Source organism: Lissotriton helveticus, chromosome 3_1 (assembly GCF_964261635.1).
Source record: "Lissotriton helveticus chromosome 3_1, aLisHel1.1, whole genome shotgun sequence".
NCBI classification, from domain to species: Eukaryota; Metazoa; Chordata; class Amphibia; order Caudata; family Salamandridae; genus Lissotriton; species Lissotriton helveticus.
In genome coordinates, this window is record NC_136061.1 from 155,591,150 (window position 1) to 155,610,705 (window position 19,556).

Genomic DNA, 19,556 nt, shown 5'->3' on the forward strand with positions numbered 1-19,556 from the left:
TGCTGAACACAGGCACTTCCATATCAACACCGACCCCAACACCACCCTCAAAGGAACCCTTGTCTACAGACCCCCCGGACCCCGACCGCAGTTCAGCGACTCCATTGCCGACTTCATTAACACGCACGCCCTCGCCTCCACAGACTACATCCTCCTAGGAGACCTGAACTTCCACCGTGAGAACAACAACAATGCCAACTCCACCACCCTGATTGACAACCTCGCCAACCTCAGACTTCAAACAGCTCGTGACAACACCCACCCACGCCGCGGGACACACGTTCGACCCCTTTTTCACCGCAAGCCCCCACGTCTACTTCAACCACACCACCGAACCCCACTGGACTGACCACCACTGCATCCACTTCACCTTCAGGAAACCCACCACGCACCACCGCACTCAACAGAGGTCTCGACGCTGCTGGAGCAAAGTCACCGAAGACCAGCTAACCTCCACCCTCATCCAGAACCCACCCTCCGATTCCACCGATCCCGACACCGCCGCCCGCAACCTCAGACAATGGATTAACGACTGCATCAACACCCTCGCCCCACTCAAGACACCCTCCAACAGACACACCACCACCTAGTTCACCGAAGACCTCCAGGCCTCCAATCGAACATGCCGAAAATTGGAGAAGAACTGGCTTCATGAACGATCACAGGACAGCTACACAGCCCACAGGAATGCCACCCGCAGACACCATCAACTCATCAGAGCCACCAAGAGGGCCTCCTACAAGGACCACCTAGATAACAGTGCACACAACAGCAAAGAGCTGTTCAACATCGTGAAGGAACTCTCCAACCCCAGCTCCAAAACCAACGACAACCCGCCTTCACAAGACCTGTGCGACTCTCTGGCCACCTTCTTCCACCGCAAGATCACTGACATCTACGACAGCTTCAGCGCCATGACCGCCCCGACAACCAACACCCCCACGACCACCAGTATCACCACCTGCCTGCTATACTAGACCAGCGTCAATGACGAGGACACTAGCAAGATCATGAACACCATTCACTCTGGATCACCATTAGACCCATGGCCATACCACATCTTCAACAAAGCCAGCACAACCATTGCACCCCATCTCCGGAGAGTAATCAACATCTCCTTTGAGACAGCAACCTTACCAGAAAGCTGGAAGCACGCCAAGATCAACGCCCTACTCAAGAAACCCAAGGCGGACCCCAAAGACCTCAAGAACTTGAAGAACCGGGATAACCCACTTACTGGGTCTCAGCGGCGGGGGAACCGCCCAAATCTTCCATACCTTCCATACTTAGTAAAAGGAGACACAGGAGCCTTCGTCTGCAGGAGGAACCCAGATTTATTTCAATAGCCCGGGCTATGGACCAGAGTCCCAAGCTAGTCAGAGACAAAACCCAGGAGGCTGCTACTTCACTCTGTAGCTTACAAGCCTTTTATACATTTTTCATCCCAGTCTTTTAGTTGTTAGTCTATTGTTCAATCAGGGCAGTGTTTGCAGTTGATAGCCAGATCCAGACGATGTTTGTAGTTGGTGACCTGGTCAAGGCTTGGTACACAGATCATTGTTCACTCGGCTTGATCACAGCTGTTCTTTCAAGTAATTTTTTAATCAGCCTGATCAGGGCCCAACAGCCAGACCATTGTCCAGATAACCTGATCACGGTGTCAAGGATGTTTACCAGGCTGGGAGCAGGAGATGGAAAACAAGCTTGTTTACAAAGGGCGTGGGTGTCTCATGGCTTTCTGTTGAACTGCAAAGAACAGGGGGTTGGGTGTGCGATAGTTTCTGGGCAGAAATACAGGCTGCAAGATGGTCTCTGTCGTGTCAGTTCAGATTTTCCTCAGACATCAGCAGAAACGACCAGGTGGGTCGTGTGGAAGTGTTTGACACGAGATGGCAATGAAAAAACAATGGAGTCCTGGTACAAATGATGCCGATCAGAAAAACACTTTTCCTCAAACTTCCGACCCATCTCCCTGCTTCCGTTCCCAGCGAAGGTCACCGAAAAGATCATCAACAACAACATCTTGGACCCATCCCAGTCAGGTTTCCGCAGCAACCACAGCACCGAGACCACCCTCATTGCCGCCACCGATGACATCAGGAGCCTACTTGAAAACGGAGAAACAGCGGCCCTCATCCTCCTGAACCTGTCAGCCGCCTTCGACACGGTCTGCCACAGCACACTACGAACACGCCTACACGACGCTGGGATCCAAGGGAAGGCCCTGGACTGGACCACATCGTTCCTCTCCGGCAGAACCCAGAGCGTCCACCCCCCCCCTTCCGCGCCAAAGCCACCGAGATCATCCGCGGCATCCCCCAGGGCTCTTCCCACAGCCCGACGCTGTTCAGCATCTACATGGCACCCCTCGCCCACGTTGCCTGACAGAACGATCTCAACATCATCTCCTACGCCAACGACACCCAGCTGATCGTCTCCCTCACCAAAGACCCCCACACCGCCAAAACCAACCTCCACGAAGGAATGAAGGACATCGCCGAATGGATGAAGAACAGCCGACTGAAGCTAAACTCAGACAAGACATAGGTCCTCATCCCTGGCCCCACCCCCTCAGCCTGGGAAGACTCCAGGTGGCCGACATCACTGGGAACAGCACAAACACCTACTGACCACGCACACATATTGCATAGGTGAGGCCTGTTGGCTTTGCCAATACTTGTAGTCTCTGCTTCAAAATTGGGGAACAGCCCGATCTAAGCACTGCTAAGAGCATCTTCACTAAATGATAATTGCAAACCCCAGTGTCCACTGCTTATGAAGAGTTAGACATGAGTTGCATTTCAGACACACCTGCTCTTAGTCCTTTGATGATATAGTTTTTGGTGTGGATTAAACCTGAACCAGAGTTAAACAAAATTTTCTTAAGGAACTGCTTGAGTCTTGATGTTTCAGCCAGGATTCCTTGGCTGAACTACACCAAGTATGGCAGTGGTGATTGGTGACTTAAATAGCAGAGGAGTGCAACATACATTAACACAAGCATACATACTTTATAAAAATGCATTACATTAAAAATTACAAGAAAGAAAAAAAAAGTTTTACTTACCTTCTCTAGCAGCACGGCCTCAATGCTCTCTAGTCCTCAGAGAGTGAGGTGACTTCCGGCAGCCAACTACCTAATCCAATCCAGACGCTGCTCTCATGATGCATGAGTGAAGTCTGGATTGGCTTGAGCAGGCTGCCTCTGCACTCCAAAAGGCACTGGTGGCCTATGCCTGCTCTCCACCCCTGCTTGGAGAGTCAGAATTGCATTTGTCGGTTTGGCCAAGCAAGGTAGCCGCATGCACATGCACAATTCATACTGAAGGGGCCACTCTTTGTCAGCAATGATGCACTGGCCGCGCCCCCACATTCTGTTTGGCAGAGAGTTAAAAATAAAATGGTAATAAAATAATATTGTTAGCATTTTATTTTCCACTCTTTCTGTAGGAGTGTAAGCGTGTGTGGATTTGATTGGATAAGAATTTGTTTTTTACATTCAAGCAAATTAACAAAAAGTCTAGTGAATTAAACAACACTTCGGTACGTGCCCATCCCTAACAAAAAACACGTTGTTGATCGAACCTTATCCGATTTTTGCTACTAATTAGAATCACTATTTTCTTTTGACCAGATTCGGAATAAGACTGGTAGACTGTTTATTGACAGTTCACAAAGGATGGCATCTGATTTGTTTTCGGATCAAGATGCATTACACTTCATTATGTTTTGTGATTTTCACGTTGAATTGTCACTTAAGTTTACTCTTGGTTAAAGGCTTGAATTTTAGTCAGGGTCACGTCAGGCAGACCCTGACCTATTTACAAATGTTAACATCTAACCTAATTCATTTTTATATTGCTTGCTTTTTCACTGGGGCTGTCAGAAAGTGGTGGCCGATGAGTAATCAACTGTAGTACTGTTTGTATGTTTATTTGTTCTTTTATGGGTGCTTGAAATCGAAATTGAATATGATGATGATGTGTTATGACTGTATATGAGGAATGTCCTGTTTTAGGGTCAGATACATATTGACCCTTCCATGCCGCGTAGCTCCACCTGACTGCGCCCGTGCTACCCCCCTGCTTCTGCCGAGTTCGAGGCCCGCCTGGTAGGCCTTGGGCTGCCCGTAACTTTCTCAGCTGTGTTTTTTCCCTCTACTGTTGCTCCCGCTTCCCGCCGCTGCGTCCCCGCCCCACCCACTCCCATTCGTCCGTCGACCCCACCCAGCTGCACCTTCCTCCACCTCCCCTTCTTATGGCGGCCACTACGCGGCAGTTAGAGCGAGCCGTGACCCTGTTTCCAGGCAGGTCGCTCCCCACGCCCCGTAGCTCCACCTAACTGCGCCCGTGCTACCCCACTGCTTCTGCCGAGTTCGAGGCCTGCCTGGTAGGCCTTGGGCTGCCGGTAACTTTCACAGCTGTGTTTTTTCCCTCTACTGTTGCTCCGGTGTTTTTTGTAATTTGTGCTCACTGCATTGTGCTTACTGCCGTAATTATCTCAACTGTGTCTTTCTTCCATTGTTATCAGTGTTTGTTTTTTTATAAATTGTGCTCACTGCCCTGTATTTTTGGTAGATATTGTATTTTTGTGCTCCCTGGTTGTATGTTTTCCCTCCATGCGCCCCCTCGCCGGTCCTGCTTCCCGCTGCTGCGTCCCTTGCGGCCCCGCCCCACCGCTCCCATTCGTCTGTCGCCCCCCACCCAGCTGCTCCTCCCTCCCACCTCCCCTTCTTATGGCGGCCATGTGCCTAAGGCAAGCCGGTCTGTGCCCGTCCGTGCCTGGACCACGCCCAGCGCCAGAACCCCTGGCCTCCGCGGATGCAACAACTCCCGACTGAACTACAACGCCAGTAACCTCCACTAACTCAACACTGGCTGAGAACACGCCTGCTACCGGGCCACCCCGAAGCACAACCAACGACCCTTCACCTGCCGGAGTTGCAGCTTCACCAACCAAGGAACCCAACTACCTTAACTGCATCCTCCTCAACACCCGCTCCGCCCACAAACACGCCATCGAACTCTGGAACCTCCTCGACTCCACCACTCCGGACGTCGTCTTCCTGACAGAGACCTGGTTGAACCCCGCCTCAGTACCTGACATCGCCATAGTCTTCGCAGAAGGCTACAAGACCACCCGCATGGTCCGCACCAATGGGGTAGGCGGAATCGCCATCGTCCACAGGAACACTCTCAGAGTCTCATCCAACACCGACGACACCCTCAGCACTGCTGAACACAGGCACTTCCATATCAACACCGACCCCAACACCACCCTCAAAGGAACCCTTGTCTACAGACCCCCCGGACCCCGACCGCAGTTCAGCGACTCCATTGCCGACTTCATTAACACGCACGCCCTCGCCTCCACAGACTACATCCTCCTAGGAGACCTGAACTTCCACCGTGAGAACAACAACAATGCCAACTCCACCACCCTGATTGACAACCTCGCCAACCTCAGACTTCAAACAGCTCGTGACAACACCCACCCACGCCGCGGGACACACGTTCGACCCCTTTTTCACCGCAAGCCCCCACGTCTACTTCAACCACACCACCGAACCCCACTGGACTGACCACCACTGCATCCACTTCACCTTCAGGAAACCCACCACGCACCACCGCACTCAACAGAGGTCTCGACGCTGCTGGAGCAAAGTCACCGAAGACCAGCTAACCTCCACCCTCATCCAGAACCCACCCTCCGATTCCACCGATCCCGACACCGCCGCCCGCAACCTCAGACAATGGATTAACGACTGCATCAACACCCTCGCCCCACTCAAGACACCCTCCAACAGACACACCACCACCTAGTTCACCGAAGACCTCCAGGCCTCCAATCGAACATGCCGAAAATTGGAGAAGAACTGGCTTCATGAACGATCACAGGACAGCTACACAGCCCACAGGAATGCCACCCGCAGACACCATCAACTCATCAGAGCCACCAAGAGGGCCTCCTACAAGGACCACCTAGATAACAGTGCACACAACAGCAAAGAGCTGTTCAACATCGTGAAGGAACTCTCCAACCCCAGCTCCAAAACCAACGACAACCCGCCTTCACAAGACCTGTGCGACTCTCTGGCCACCTTCTTCCACCGCAAGATCACTGACATCTACGACAGCTTCAGCGCCATGACCGCCCCGACAACCAACACCCCCACGACCACCAGTATCACCACCTGCCTGCTATACTAGACCAGCGTCAATGACGAGGACACTAGCAAGATCATGAACACCATTCACTCTGGATCACCATTAGACCCATGGCCATACCACATCTTCAACAAAGCCAGCACAACCATTGCACCCCATCTCCGGAGAGTAATCAACATCTCCTTTGAGACAGCAACCTTACCAGAAAGCTGGAAGCACGCCAAGATCAACGCCCTACTCAAGAAACCCAAGGCGGACCCCAAAGACCTCAAGAACTTGAAGAACCGGGATAACCCACTTACTGGGTCTCAGCGGCGGGGGAACCGCCCAAATCTTCCATACCTTCCATACTTAGTAAAAGGAGACACAGGAGCCTTCGTCTGCAGGAGGAACCCAGATTTATTTCAATAGCCCGGGCTATGGACCAGAGTCCCAAGCTAGTCAGAGACAAAACCCAGGAGGCTGCTACTTCACTCTGTAGCTTACAAGCCTTTTATACATTTTTCATCCCAGTCTTTTAGTTGTTAGTCTATTGTTCAATCAGGGCAGTGTTTGCAGTTGATAGCCAGATCCAGACGATGTTTGTAGTTGGTGACCTGGTCAAGGCTTGGTACACAGATCATTGTTCACTCGGCTTGATCACAGCTGTTCTTTCAAGTAATTTTTTAATCAGCCTGATCAGGGCCCAACAGCCAGACCATTGTCCAGATAACCTGATCACGGTGTCAAGGATGTTTACCAGGCTGGGAGCAGGAGATGGAAAACAAGCTTGTTTACAAAGGGCGTGGGTGTCTCATGGCTTTCTGTTGAACTGCAAAGAACAGGGGGTTGGGTGTGCGATAGTTTCTGGGCAGAAATACAGGCTGCAAGATGGTCTCTGTCGTGTCAGTTCAGATTTTCCTCAGACATCAGCAGAAACGACCAGGTGGGTCGTGTGGAAGTGTTTGACACGAGATGGCAATGAAAAAACAATGGAGTCCTGGTACAAATGATGCCGATCAGAAAAACACTTTTCCTCAAACTTCCGACCCATCTCCCTGCTTCCGTTCCCAGCGAAGGTCACCGAAAAGATCATCAACAACAACATCTTGGACCCATCCCAGTCAGGTTTCCGCAGCAACCACAGCACCGAGACCACCCTCATTGCCGCCACCGATGACATCAGGAGCCTACTTGAAAACGGAGAAACAGCGGCCCTCATCCTCCTGAACCTGTCAGCCGCCTTCGACACGGTCTGCCACAGCACACTACGAACACGCCTACACGACGCTGGGATCCAAGGGAAGGCCCTGGACTGGACCACATCGTTCCTCTCCGGCAGAACCCAGAGCGTCCACCCCCCCCCTTCCGCGCCAAAGCCACCGAGATCATCCGCGGCATCCCCCAGGGCTCTTCCCACAGCCCGACGCTGTTCAGCATCTACATGGCACCCCTCGCCCACGTTGCCTGACAGAACGATCTCAACATCATCTCCTACGCCAACGACACCCAGCTGATCGTCTCCCTCACCAAAGACCCCCACACCGCCAAAACCAACCTCCACGAAGGAATGAAGGACATCGCCGAATGGATGAAGAACAGCCGACTGAAGCTAAACTCAGACAAGACAGAGGTCCTCATCCCTGGCCCCACCCCCTCAGCCTGGGAAGACTCCTGGTGGCCGACATCACTGGGAACAGCACAAACACCTACTGACCACGCACGCAACCTAGGGGTCATCCTCGACGCACCCTCTCCATGACCAAGCAGGTCAATGCCGTCTCCTCATCCTGCTTCAAAACCCTCCGTATGCTCCGCAGGATCTTCAAGTGGATCCCCACCGAAATGAGAAAAACAGTCACCCAGGCCCTCGTCACCGGCAGGCTGGACTACGGAAACGCCCTCTACGCAGAAACTAAGCTCCTGAGACGGCTGCAACGCATCCGGAACGCTTCAGTACACCTGATCCTCGACATCCCCCGCCGCAGCCACATCACCCCCCACCTGAGAGATCTGCACTGGCTTCCCCCTCTCAACAAGAGGATCACCTTCAATCTCCTCCTCCACGCACACAAGGCTATCCACAACACCGGCCCAGCATACCTCAACAGATGTCTCAGCCTCCACACCTCCACCCGCCAGCTCCGCTCCCCAGGCCTTGCCCTGGCCACAGTCCCTCGCATCCGGAGAACGACCGCCGGCGGCAGAACCTTCTCCCACCTCGCCGCCAAGACCTGGAACACCCTCCCCATTAAACTACGGCAGACCCAAGACCTACTGGCCTTCAGAAGACTCCTCAAGACCTGGCTCTTCGATCAGTAGCTGCACCCGATCCCCCCCCAGCACCTTGATACTCTCACTGGTATGTAGTGCGCTCTATAAATGACTTGATTGATTGATTGATTGATATTTATTCATACAGTTATTACTGTATAGTACTCAGTTAAGGGTTACATGCAGCCACGCTGAGCACGAAGCACAAAATGTATATCAGGTCCACTCTGGTGCACAATTCAACAAATAATGATAGTTATTCCGTTTCAAAGCATTTTAACAGTAAAAGTCAAGGGAATCAACATTAAGTGGTTATATCGAGTGAATCTTATTAGTGCTGGGCAATGGTGTACTGTTACCAGGCGATTTCCCACTGAAATTTTCACAGACAATTATTGCTAAAAAGATATCTGAAGTGAGTGACTAATGCAAAAACAACAGCTGGTAGCATTTAGTCAATGAAGAATCTAGTACAAGATTGGTACAAAATTGTTCAGCATAGTGCAAAACGTTATGTGTCTGGTAAAACTTCTGGGAATTGGGCCCAGGTATTGTAAAAAAGTGACTTGCTTTCAACTCATGTTTCTTCAGACATCAGGTCATTTTATAAGACACAATACAATTAATAAAAAAGCTGAAAAAGTCGACTTACTTATTACAAAATAAAAATGCAAGTCATACCATCGCCAAGATGAACAGAATAAGTGTTAAGTTTTGGCAAAGTCACAAATTTCAATTGCGTTTAATAAACCTTATTAAGTTTAAAATTAATTAAGATAAACACATAAAAGAAAAGTACACCTAACCAATCAAAAATGTAGAGTAAATCCTTTAGAAAATATTTAGACATCCTCTGTGGTCTACATTTCCCCTTGCAATTGTACTCACCGCAAAACTTCTGAAAATCCGTTTGAAGCTCTTTCCTCAAGTTCAAGAATATTCTACCCTTCTCTGTCCCAACCACAAACGTGCTTTCTTCGTGAACAGCAACACAGGCCACTTCGGCATTTAATTTGGAAAGGGCCGAACACTAATGGGAGATCAAAAACTGCAGTTCAGAATACGAACAAGAAAGCAAGCACAGCAAATACCAGATGATTAACTACTAAACATGTCTGCCCTTTAAAGGATTAGCAACAAACATTTTCACTGTGAGTAATGAAAATGTAACCAAAAGGTAAAACACAAAGCCAACAAAACAACAAAGAATAGCTAACCCGGAACATCAAAAGACTCACTTGTGTGACAAAACAGGACCCATTAACACATACAGGTCCTCAATAACATTTCACAGATAAAGTGACATTCCCAAGTAGTTCATTAAACCAGCAATACCTCACTGTACATAATTTTTTTTTTTTTTTAGAAAAGAACAAGATCATTGTGGTAGACAGATGTTGATAGGCTCTTCTGGAACCATGTGCTATGGGCCCCACTGTGAGGTCATCTTGCTCACTTTGGAAGACAGAGGCGGAACCACGGGAAATGGGTCCCTAAAAGGAACCAGCTTTATCTCAATGGTAGACAGATGTTGATAGACCTTGCTGGTGCATATGCCATGGGTGTGTATGTGGTGCCATTAGGATCACTGTGGTAGACAGATGTTGAAAGGGCTTATTGCACCGTGGGTGATAGGCGCTAATGTGGGCCATCCCCGACGATGGGACTATACTTCCCAGCAGTACCTGAACTCTCATAGTATTAAGACAAGGCAGCAACCATTTTGAGTTATCAGGAGCATTTTCCTCATGTCTCACAGTGTCCTTCAAGGTTATTGGAGAAGAAAACGAGGTACTTACCTGTAACTTCAGTTATCCAGAATTGTTATCTTTCATAGATTCACATGCTTGAATCATCCCCGCTGTCAAGGTGGCAGTCTCACGGTAAAAGTCTAATAGTAGTAATTCATATCATCATAGGCAATAATGCATTGCACAGTCAGGGCAATAGTCCACCCATATCCTTTTGTAAAAAAAAAAAAATTAAAACACAGCCAATAAGCCCCAAGCACCCTCTAGAACACTCCACAGAGAGGCAAGACCCTCAGGTGTTCTATCACAGGTGACAAGAGTATTTATAAAATAAGAAGGGAACCCTCTATGGGGAGGAGGGTGGGTATGAATCTATGAAAGATACCAATACTGGATAATTGAAGTTACAGGTAAGTTACTTGTTTTCCTATCCAGTATTGGATCTCTCATAGATTCACATGCTTGAAGCAGAATAGCCAGCAGTTATTGAAAGAATAATCATTCATCCTTAATATGAGAGGTTGACGGGTACCATCAGTGCTTGAAATGGAAAAATAGAAGTGCAGGTACTCTGTAGCAGAGTACCTATTTACTTCTGAGAAGTGCTGGTACTCTCTAATTAAAAGTATAGCATTTCTCTTGAGAAGTGCCGGTACCCTACCTCCCAAAATAAAAAAGTACTGGACAGTACCGGCCCATTTAGGTTTAAAGCATTTTATTGCAGAGTTATATAGGAGGAAAACAATACATACAACATAAACTCGTCGTCAAAAAGATTCTCTACATCATGAGCGCCATCAGAATTGCAGACATTACATTCAGAACATGTTGTGGAGCCACATGCTAGGCGTAGGAGCAATGACGACTGACCCCAAAACCAACCCCCCCTCAACGTAACTGCCCCTCCCTGCCCTCCCCCCGAACCCCCCCTTCCTCCTTCCTCCCCCCCCCTCCCTCGGGGTTGCGCCGAGCTAATGTCATGTGCCCTTGTCAACATTTCAGTGAAACCGCCTCCTTTCTTCACAGATATCATCCAGGGCGACTAAGCCTGCTGAGTGGTTAGGGATGTCAATCGCATGAGCCTGAGGTACCGGGGACAGGTAATTTCCTTGAATTCCGACTGCAATAAGGTGAGAAAGGGGTGCCACAATTCTTCAAACTTATCCACCTCTCCCGCCACTGTGAGGGATAGTTTCTCCATACCTAGAACGTGCCATAACCTGTGTAGCCAGCCGGTAGTGTTGGGAATGGTGGTGGTGCGCCAATATATGAGTATGTTCTGTATCGCTGAGCCTAATGCAATTGCTATCTGCCTACCCTTCCTGGACCTCAGAGGATACATCAACCCGTTGGGTAACCCTAATAGGATATAGGCTGGGAAGCGAGGCAGCTCAATGTCAAAACATTGGTCAACTTCATCTAAGACCTCTTTCCAGTAGGGATCCAGCAACGGACAGTCCCATAAGATGTGTGTGAGCGTGCCAGTCTGTCCACACTCGCACCAACAGGTATCTGGGAGGCCATGATTCATGTCATGCAATCGTTGAGGCGTGTAGTACCAGTATGTAGTTATTTTAGTGAAAGTCTCAGTGAGCCCAGTGTGGTAAGCCGAGTGGCGTGCGCGGTAAGATATGTCATCCCACTCTTTGTGGCTCAATTCCCTCCCCAATTCCCGCTCCCAGCGCTCCCTCCCGGGGTTATGGATGTGGAAGGTGGGGGGCTGCAAAAGCTTGTACAGGTCCGAAACGAGCTTGGCATCCGAGGAGCGAGTCGCTAGCCACATCTCGTAGGGTGTAAGTTTCCGGTCTGCCAACTCCCTCACCTGCGGCTGCAGCGCCCAGTGGCGAACCTGTAAATATCGCATACGTTCAGTCTCAGGCAGGTGGTAATCCCGTCTGAGGTCCTGGAACGACACAATCCCCTCTGAACCATACATGTGAAACAAAGCGCAGCACCTGGCATCTCGCCAGAGAGCGAACGCGCCAGGCTCCATCCCAGGCTGGAAGTCCGGGTTCCCGATCAACGGCGTAAGCGGCGACGGGAAGGTGGTAAGTTCCCGCGTAGCGTTGACTGCATCCCACACTCTGAGCGGGACCTGGGTGACCAGAGATGCGTAAAGGTTGCGAGGCCGATGAGCCCTGCGCATGAAGGGTATCTCCTGTAAAGTCCTACCCGCCACCGCTTGGTCCTGAAACAGCCAGTGTCTGTCAGATTCCCATTTGCTCCACTCCACGAAGAACCGAAGTTGCGCCGCGTGAAAGTACTTTTGGAGATCTGGAATGCCCAGGCCGCCGGATTCCGGAGCCAGAGTAGACAAGGCTCTCCTAAGCCTGGGTTTGCGACCCTGCCAGACAAAGCGGGCGATGTCCGCCTGTGCCTGACGGATCCAACCTTTCGGTGGCTGAAGCGGCAGTGCCCGAAACAAGTACAGGACCTGCGGCAGGAGAGTCATCTTCACTGCGGCAATCCGTCCCAGCAACGACAACGTGCCCTTGTTCCAGCGGGTCAATTCCTCCTTCAGCTTACTGCCCAATGCCGTGTAGTTTGCCGTCACCATAGCGGGCAGGGAGGGCGCCAGCAAGACACCCAAGTACGGGATCAGATCTTTAGACCAATTCATGGGGAAGCGCCTCTGTAATTCAAGTCTCGTTGCAACGGACAGCGAGAGGTCTAGGGCAGACGATTTCCTCATATTCATTTTGAAGCCCGCTACCTCGGCGAAGGCGTCCATCTCGGCGATGCAAGTCGGGAGTGCCTTCCCCGGGTCCTCAAGCATGAAGATCACGTCATCCGCGTACAGGCTAATGGTGTGGATGTAGCCTCCCATCCGGACGCCAGTCACCCTCGGGTCCTGTCTGATCCTCTGGGCAAACGGCTCCATGTAAAGAGCAAAAAGAAGCGGGGACAGTGGGCATCCCTGCCTGGTCCCCCGTTCAATCGCAAAGCGGTCGGAGCTGCACCCATTTACCCGCACCACCGCTGCCGGGTGTTTGTAACAGTTAAATACGAGTGTGCGGAATTTCTCCCCTATACCCACTTTGCAAAGTACTCTTTCAAGGTAAGACCAACGTACTCGGTCGAACGCCTTTTCCGCGTCGACTGACAATAGCATGCGTTCCCCAGGGATGCGGGAGGCCTTCTCCAGGACGTGCACCACTCTCTTAGTGTTGTCCACTGTTTGCCGACCGGGGACAAACCCTGCTTGATCCGGGTCCACAAGTCCCGGCAGATATTGCGCCAGACGAGTCGCCAGGATCCCCGTGTACAGCTTGAGATCCACGTTCAACAACGAGATTGGCCGGTAGGAGCCGCACTCGGTCTTATCTTTCCCTGGTTTGGGAATAACCGAAACCGTCGCCCAGAGTAAATCCGGAGGAATGGCTCCCGGCTCCGCGAAGGAGTTAAAGAGTCGCGTCAACAGAGGGACCAGGACCTGACAGAACGTCTTGTAGAAAAGTGGGGAATAACCGTCAGGGCCCGGAGCCTTCCCATGCTTAAGCCGGGAGATAGCCGCAATCACCTCCTCCGGGCGAATGTCTCGCTCCAGGTACTCCGCCTGCTCCGGGGTGAGAGCAGGGAGCTCGACCGACTCCAGGTACTCTGCCTCAGCTAACACCAAGGGGGGCTCGCCTGTGTATAGGTCGGCATAGTAACGGCGGAATCCCTCCGCGATCTGAGGGTCCTCCGTAGCCTTCGCCCCGCCTGGAGTCGATAACTCCGCAACCCGCATACGCTGATGTTTCATACGGAGTTTGTTTGCCAGGAGGCGGCCGCACCTATCGCCGCCAGTGTAATATGCATGCTTCAGGCGCAGCGCCGCATATTCCGCTCTGTCCATATCTAGCGCGGAGAGCAATTTCCGGGTCGCCTTAAGCTGCCTCCAAACTCTGGGGGCCCCTGTTCTCTGGTGCATCTGCTCCAGCTCCCTCACCTGGGTCGTAAGCTCATCCCGTTTTCGCTGTCGTTCTCTATTCTCCGCAGACGAGACGGCGATGAATTGCCCGCGGAGCACCGCCTTCAAGGCAGCCCACTGTGTCGCCCGGGATGTGTCCCCATTATCATTATGGGACCGGTATGCAGAAATCGCGTCGCGTATCTGCTTCACCACCGCTGGCTTATGCAACAGGGTGTCTCTGAGGCGCCATACTCCCCGAGAGGGCGATATCGGCGGCAGTTGAAAGGAACCCGACACCGGGGCGTGATCCGACAACGAGAGAACCCCTATGTCGGAAACCGTCGCCAGCGCAGCCATCGGCCCCGTAACTAGGATGTGATCCAGTCTCGCGTATGTCCTATGCGCATGGGAATAATAAGAATAGGCTCGGGTAGTGGGGTGCAGGCGCCTCCATAAATCATGCATATCAAGATCACCTAGGCGGGAGTGACTCAGTTGCGAGAACTCCCCTGTGTGTGGGCGTCGTTGCGTGGACCTGTCCAGGAGCGAATCAAAGACCATGTTCAAGTCCCCCCCGATGAGTATGTGTCTGTCCGGCGTAGTTGCTATGTGTTCGAGGGCTGAGTGTAGGAATAGGTCCTGGCGGTCATTCGGGCTATAGACGGAACCTACAGTGAACAAAAAACCCCCCAGCTTGACCCTATAAGCTAGGAGCCTCCCCTTCTGCTCCGCAACCTTGTGCAGGACCTCCCCCCTAAACCTTCTAGAGACTAGGATAGCAACCCCCGCCGTCTTAGTGAGCCCTGAGGAGAAAAATTGGACTGGGAACTTCGGTGATCTCATTCTAAGGCAGTCCCGGGCCAAGAGGTGAGTTTCCTGTAAAAGACATATATCCGCCTGGGCGTTCTCAAGGAGGGATAATATCGCCCTACGCTTAACCGGGTTGTTCAGTCCCTTCACATTGTGGGTAACTATCTTAAGGGCCATGAATAGTCGTCACAAGAACAGCGAGCAATGAGGCTATGTCGGCAATGATCGTCGTGAGGATCAACGGCATAAGGCCGAGCAAATGCGGTAACCCGATAGCACCGGATCCGGAACCCAATGCGTGCAATGCGAGGCTAAAGGAGGAATAGCAGTTAAACATGACAGCCCAGCACAAATCCCAAAGTCCCCTCCAAGCAACCCCCAACCAAACCAACACCCAGCCACTCCACCCCAAACTTCTGGACCCGTGGCTCCCCCAGACCCCTCCCTCCAATCCCAACCATCTCCCCCCCTCACCCCACCCGGTACCCCAACTTCCCCACCTCCCCAACTTCCCTTGAACGAAGGTCATTGTCCCAGTCCAGTCCCTATTGGACAAGTCTGTGGTAAGTTATTCGAGTGGACGTCCAGCCACCTCCTGCACTCCCCCGCCATCCCCTCCCTCCCGGAACCCCCGCACCTGCTATGAAGATGAGGCCATCAAGATCTCCCCCCGGAGTGTGCTCAGGCCGTTAGGGCCACATCACCAGACGACGTGTCTCTGGAAACCACCAATATTGCGTCGTCCCTTTCAGCTCTGACCGTGGGTGAGTCCGGTCGCGCAGGTAAAGCAGTGGGCCGGCGCCGTCGGACAATCTGCCACCCACCTCTGGTGACGCGCCGCTGGGAGGGCGTAGGAGTGTCGGCTTCTGTAGCTGTGATCCCCAGCACCTCGCAAGTGTCCTGAAGGGACCGGAGTTGATGCAAGGTGCCGTTCCAGCGAAAGATGAGCCGAAAGGGATGGCCCCAGGAGTACTGTGTGCCGTGTTCTCTCAAGAAGTCTGTGGCTATCTTGAAGGACTTGCGCTTTTGAAGGGTGATCGTGGATAAGTCCTGAAACAGCGCCACTGGATGATTCCGGAAACTTAGCCGTTGCCGGCGTCGAGCCTCGCGTAGGATTCGTTCCTTCAAGGGGAAATCCGGCAGGAAGGCTAAGATATCTGGGGCTGGTGCAGAGGCTCGTCGCTGTGGCCCCACTCTGTGTGCTCTGTCTATCCTCATCGGGAAGTCTCCAGGCTCCCCCAAAATGTCGCGAAACATACCGCCCAGGTACGCAGCCACGTCTTCCCCTTCTTCTCCAGAAGGAACGCCCCGAATTCTAATGTTGTTGCGCCTGGACCTATTCTCGAGATCTTCCGCGTGGGCCTGGAGGTCAATTTGCTGGTCTCTGAGCCGTAGAACTTCCTGCTGCAGGTGCGTTATCTCATCATCACGGGTGTGGCCAGATTCTTCCATAACGGTCACTCGCTCCCCAAGGGAATCGACCTCTCGCCGCACCTCACGGACTTCCCCCGCCACCTCCTGTTTCAGCGCCTGGAAGTCCTCCCTAAGGGTGCTGAACAACGACTCTAGGAAAGATCGGGTCACCGGGGGTTCCCCACCTTCGGCCCCTCGAGAGCTGGACGGAGGGCTCGGGGCGGGCTGGTTCCTATCCTGTCTGGGGGCGACTCTGTTCAACATATCAGGCAGGGTGCGGTCACCTTTCTTACCCCCTCGGTTGCCCGACATCCCAGCAACAGGCGTGGACCGCGGCACAAAGGGCTCCGATAAGGTTCTGGGCAGCGTGGGCCGAGATGCACGCGTCAGCACTCCTCGCTGCGGCACTCCGTGAACTGAGCTCAGCTGTGGGCCTTCTTCCGCGACGCCACTCCGATGTGGGTGCCGTCGTCCGCTCCGAACGCGGGATATCACCTCCGGCCCACCACGAGGAAGAGAGCGTCTAGGGACAAAGGTAAGTAGGCCACACTGCCTTTCCACCCCTGTAAGAGCTGTAGGAGTGGGGCCGCTTGGAAGGGCCCGGATGGCCTCTGTCCGCACCGCGACAGAAGTGGCACAGGTCTATGTCTCTCGCGGCCGATGCCCCCCCACCGCAGTTCTTGAGCCGCTCAATGTTCCCCCCAGGCCTATAGCCCGTCACTTGGAGTGTCCACGCCGGGGAGGGCCACGGCCCGGCTCCGGTGCGAGGCGTGATGAAGGAGGGAGGGCCCCGTCGCAATCAAGGCCCTTGGGCCGACCGTCGCCTTCGCTCCGTAGGCCTACCGAGGTCCACTGAAGAAGGGGGTGGTGGTGTGGTCCCCACAGCCCGCCCGGGCAGCACAGGGAGCCGTGGTGCGCTCTTCGTTCGTTGCGCCGACCCTCCGGACAGATTGAGGCGCACTGGAGGGCTCCAGAAGCCCAGGCTCCGGGGCAGGCCTCACCGTCCCCCGAAACCCCGGGGTCGCGTAGTTGGGGCTTCCCGGGTCGGCGTGGTGTGTTCCGGCCGGTGATTCACCGGCCCGCCATAGTGTGCTCCTCCGCCGCCTCCCGATCGGCTCGCTCTGGGGGGCGCTTCCCCTGCGGTCGTTCCGGTGGCTTCGCTGGGGCTTCCGGGTGCACCGCCGGCTGGCTCCGCAGGGCGGCCCGCTGGGGCTCCCGGCTCGGCGACAGGCCTCACTTCCGGGGATCGCCTCGGCCCGGCTCTGCTGCACCCTGTTTACTGAATAAACAAGTTGCACCCAATGTATTTTACATCTTCTCCTTTAGTTGCAGATGCTCAAAGTCTGCTATTTAACATTCCGCTGCTTATTAAGGTCCTTGTTTCTAACTATAAGGTTATTTTCGCCCTGATTTTGGGGCAGACATGGTAAACCTGCAAGATTTCATATCCCAAAAGCCTGCTTGAAGGAGTGGAGCAGCAACCACCAGTCCACATGACCAGAACCATATAGGGGATGTGTAGGCAAACAACGCCATGCGTTCTTAATTTTAAGCAGATTGTAGGTTGTTGGAGTAAACATCTTTGAAAATCTATCTCTCTGACTGCTAGACACATTTTCTTGAGCTGCACGGGGCGCGTCAAAAGGGGAGGTTGGTCCGTCGTCAAGCTCGGATCCACGGGGGACAGGGAGTGAGAAATGTAGGTATTTTGCTTTGATCGCGATCACTTTTGCTTTCACGACCGCGCGGAAAGGAGGTTAAATTCTGGTTCTCTCTTACCTGGGGCCAGTGAAAGTCATCTTGCGGATTGTAGGCCAAGGAGTGTTCTCCTTTGCCTTTTTGCATGCATGCATTTGCACATTACAGACAAGCTTCACTGCAGGTTAACTAAGGTGGACTTTAAAATCATAACTGTATATGATAAGGTGTCAGTGTATCTCATTTAGTGTTATTCAGTTATGTTTTCGGGAAAAGCACACACCTAACACAGGCAATTGTTTTTTTTTGTGCTTGTTGTTTTGGTGAAGAGATGCAATAACCTCTCATCGAAGTGCCAGCAATGCGACCCCTCCCCTCGCTCCACGGATGGACTGCAAGTTACACACACTGCCCCAGCTGCTGGAGTGATCTTTGACTCCTCTGTAGACATACTTGGTGTGATAATGGCCCCTCGACTCCCTCCCCCTTGAGCCCAGCCATTAATCACATCCCAGACACAAAGCATCACTCACTACTTCCTGATAAGGTCCCCGCAGACCCCTGCGGGGAATGGGCCTACCCTGACCCCCTTCCCCCCCAGCCTATACAGAGCCCTCTACCTGCCTGTGGCTGGTGAAACAGCAGCGCCACCTTCCTAACGGTCAATACGACAGCAATATGACCAGCTCCACAGGTCTGCATTAACATGCCAAATAATATTCAGCGGGTCGCTCCGGTCAGGGCAAGATGATTTTCGGTCTTTATTTTGAATAACAAAAAATGCTCAACAAATACTTTAAACAGCTTTAGATAGGTTGATAGATTACTACCCCAGCTGCAAAGGCTATTGTGCACAGCACAGGCCACTAAATATTCCAATACGATCTGTTTTACCACAACCAACTAAAAAGTCAGTATTAAAGTTTGGGTTACAGAAACAGGCGCACAAATAATACTAATTTTGCAGTTTTCTTTACAAAGGGCACAACTCGGCCATTTATCCTTCGGAGGTCGATACGATGAATAGCATTAAGACAGACAAGGACGATAGAGCTCGTCAGCATTTCGAGACGTACCACCACTTGACATAGATAGCATACACCACTAAAGCTCACACGTACCTCCTACTAATTTACTCCATCACAAAGACACTGGAGTAAACGCATAGAATGCGCTTCAATAGGTCTCGCATTATTAAAATTTGATCTATTGGTGTTGCATTATTATTAGCAATGCCAGTAGCTCAAATTTAAATAATGCGAGACCTATTGCATTGCAAATGCTTGTTTTAGTGGCTGTATGCTCAGACTCATGATGGGCCTTTTTTTTAAAGATTTCTTATAGCCCTCAGGGGATTCCATAGATCTGTCTCTTTTCTTAGATAGCTGGACTGATGCCTGGGAACGAACACTGCCTTCCTCATCAGATAGTACAGAGGTTTTTGCTTGTAGCCTTTCCAGCCAGGTAAGAAATCTACCTTCTCTGTCTTTCACAGTCTTAGAGGAAAAGGTTGTTCAGATTCTACAGTCCTTTACTTTGTGAAGAGGGTACAGGCAATACATGCAATCC

General features: G+C 52.0%; 1 protein-coding gene across 4 annotated transcripts in view; it reads right to left on the bottom strand.

The window, feature by feature from the left end:
* GTF2IRD1 (GTF2I repeat domain containing 1) overlaps positions 1–19,556 on the bottom strand; it is a 1,361,292-nt gene that overhangs the window by 655,447 nt on the left and 686,289 nt on the right. For all 4 annotated transcript variants that reach the window (XM_078679432.1, XM_078679431.1, XM_078679429.1 and 1 more), the window contains one exon: positions 9,309–9,450. In XM_078679432.1, the coding sequence (XP_078535558.1) occupies positions 9,309–9,450 (142 nt within the window). The remainder of the gene's footprint in view (positions 1–9,308; positions 9,451–19,556) is intronic.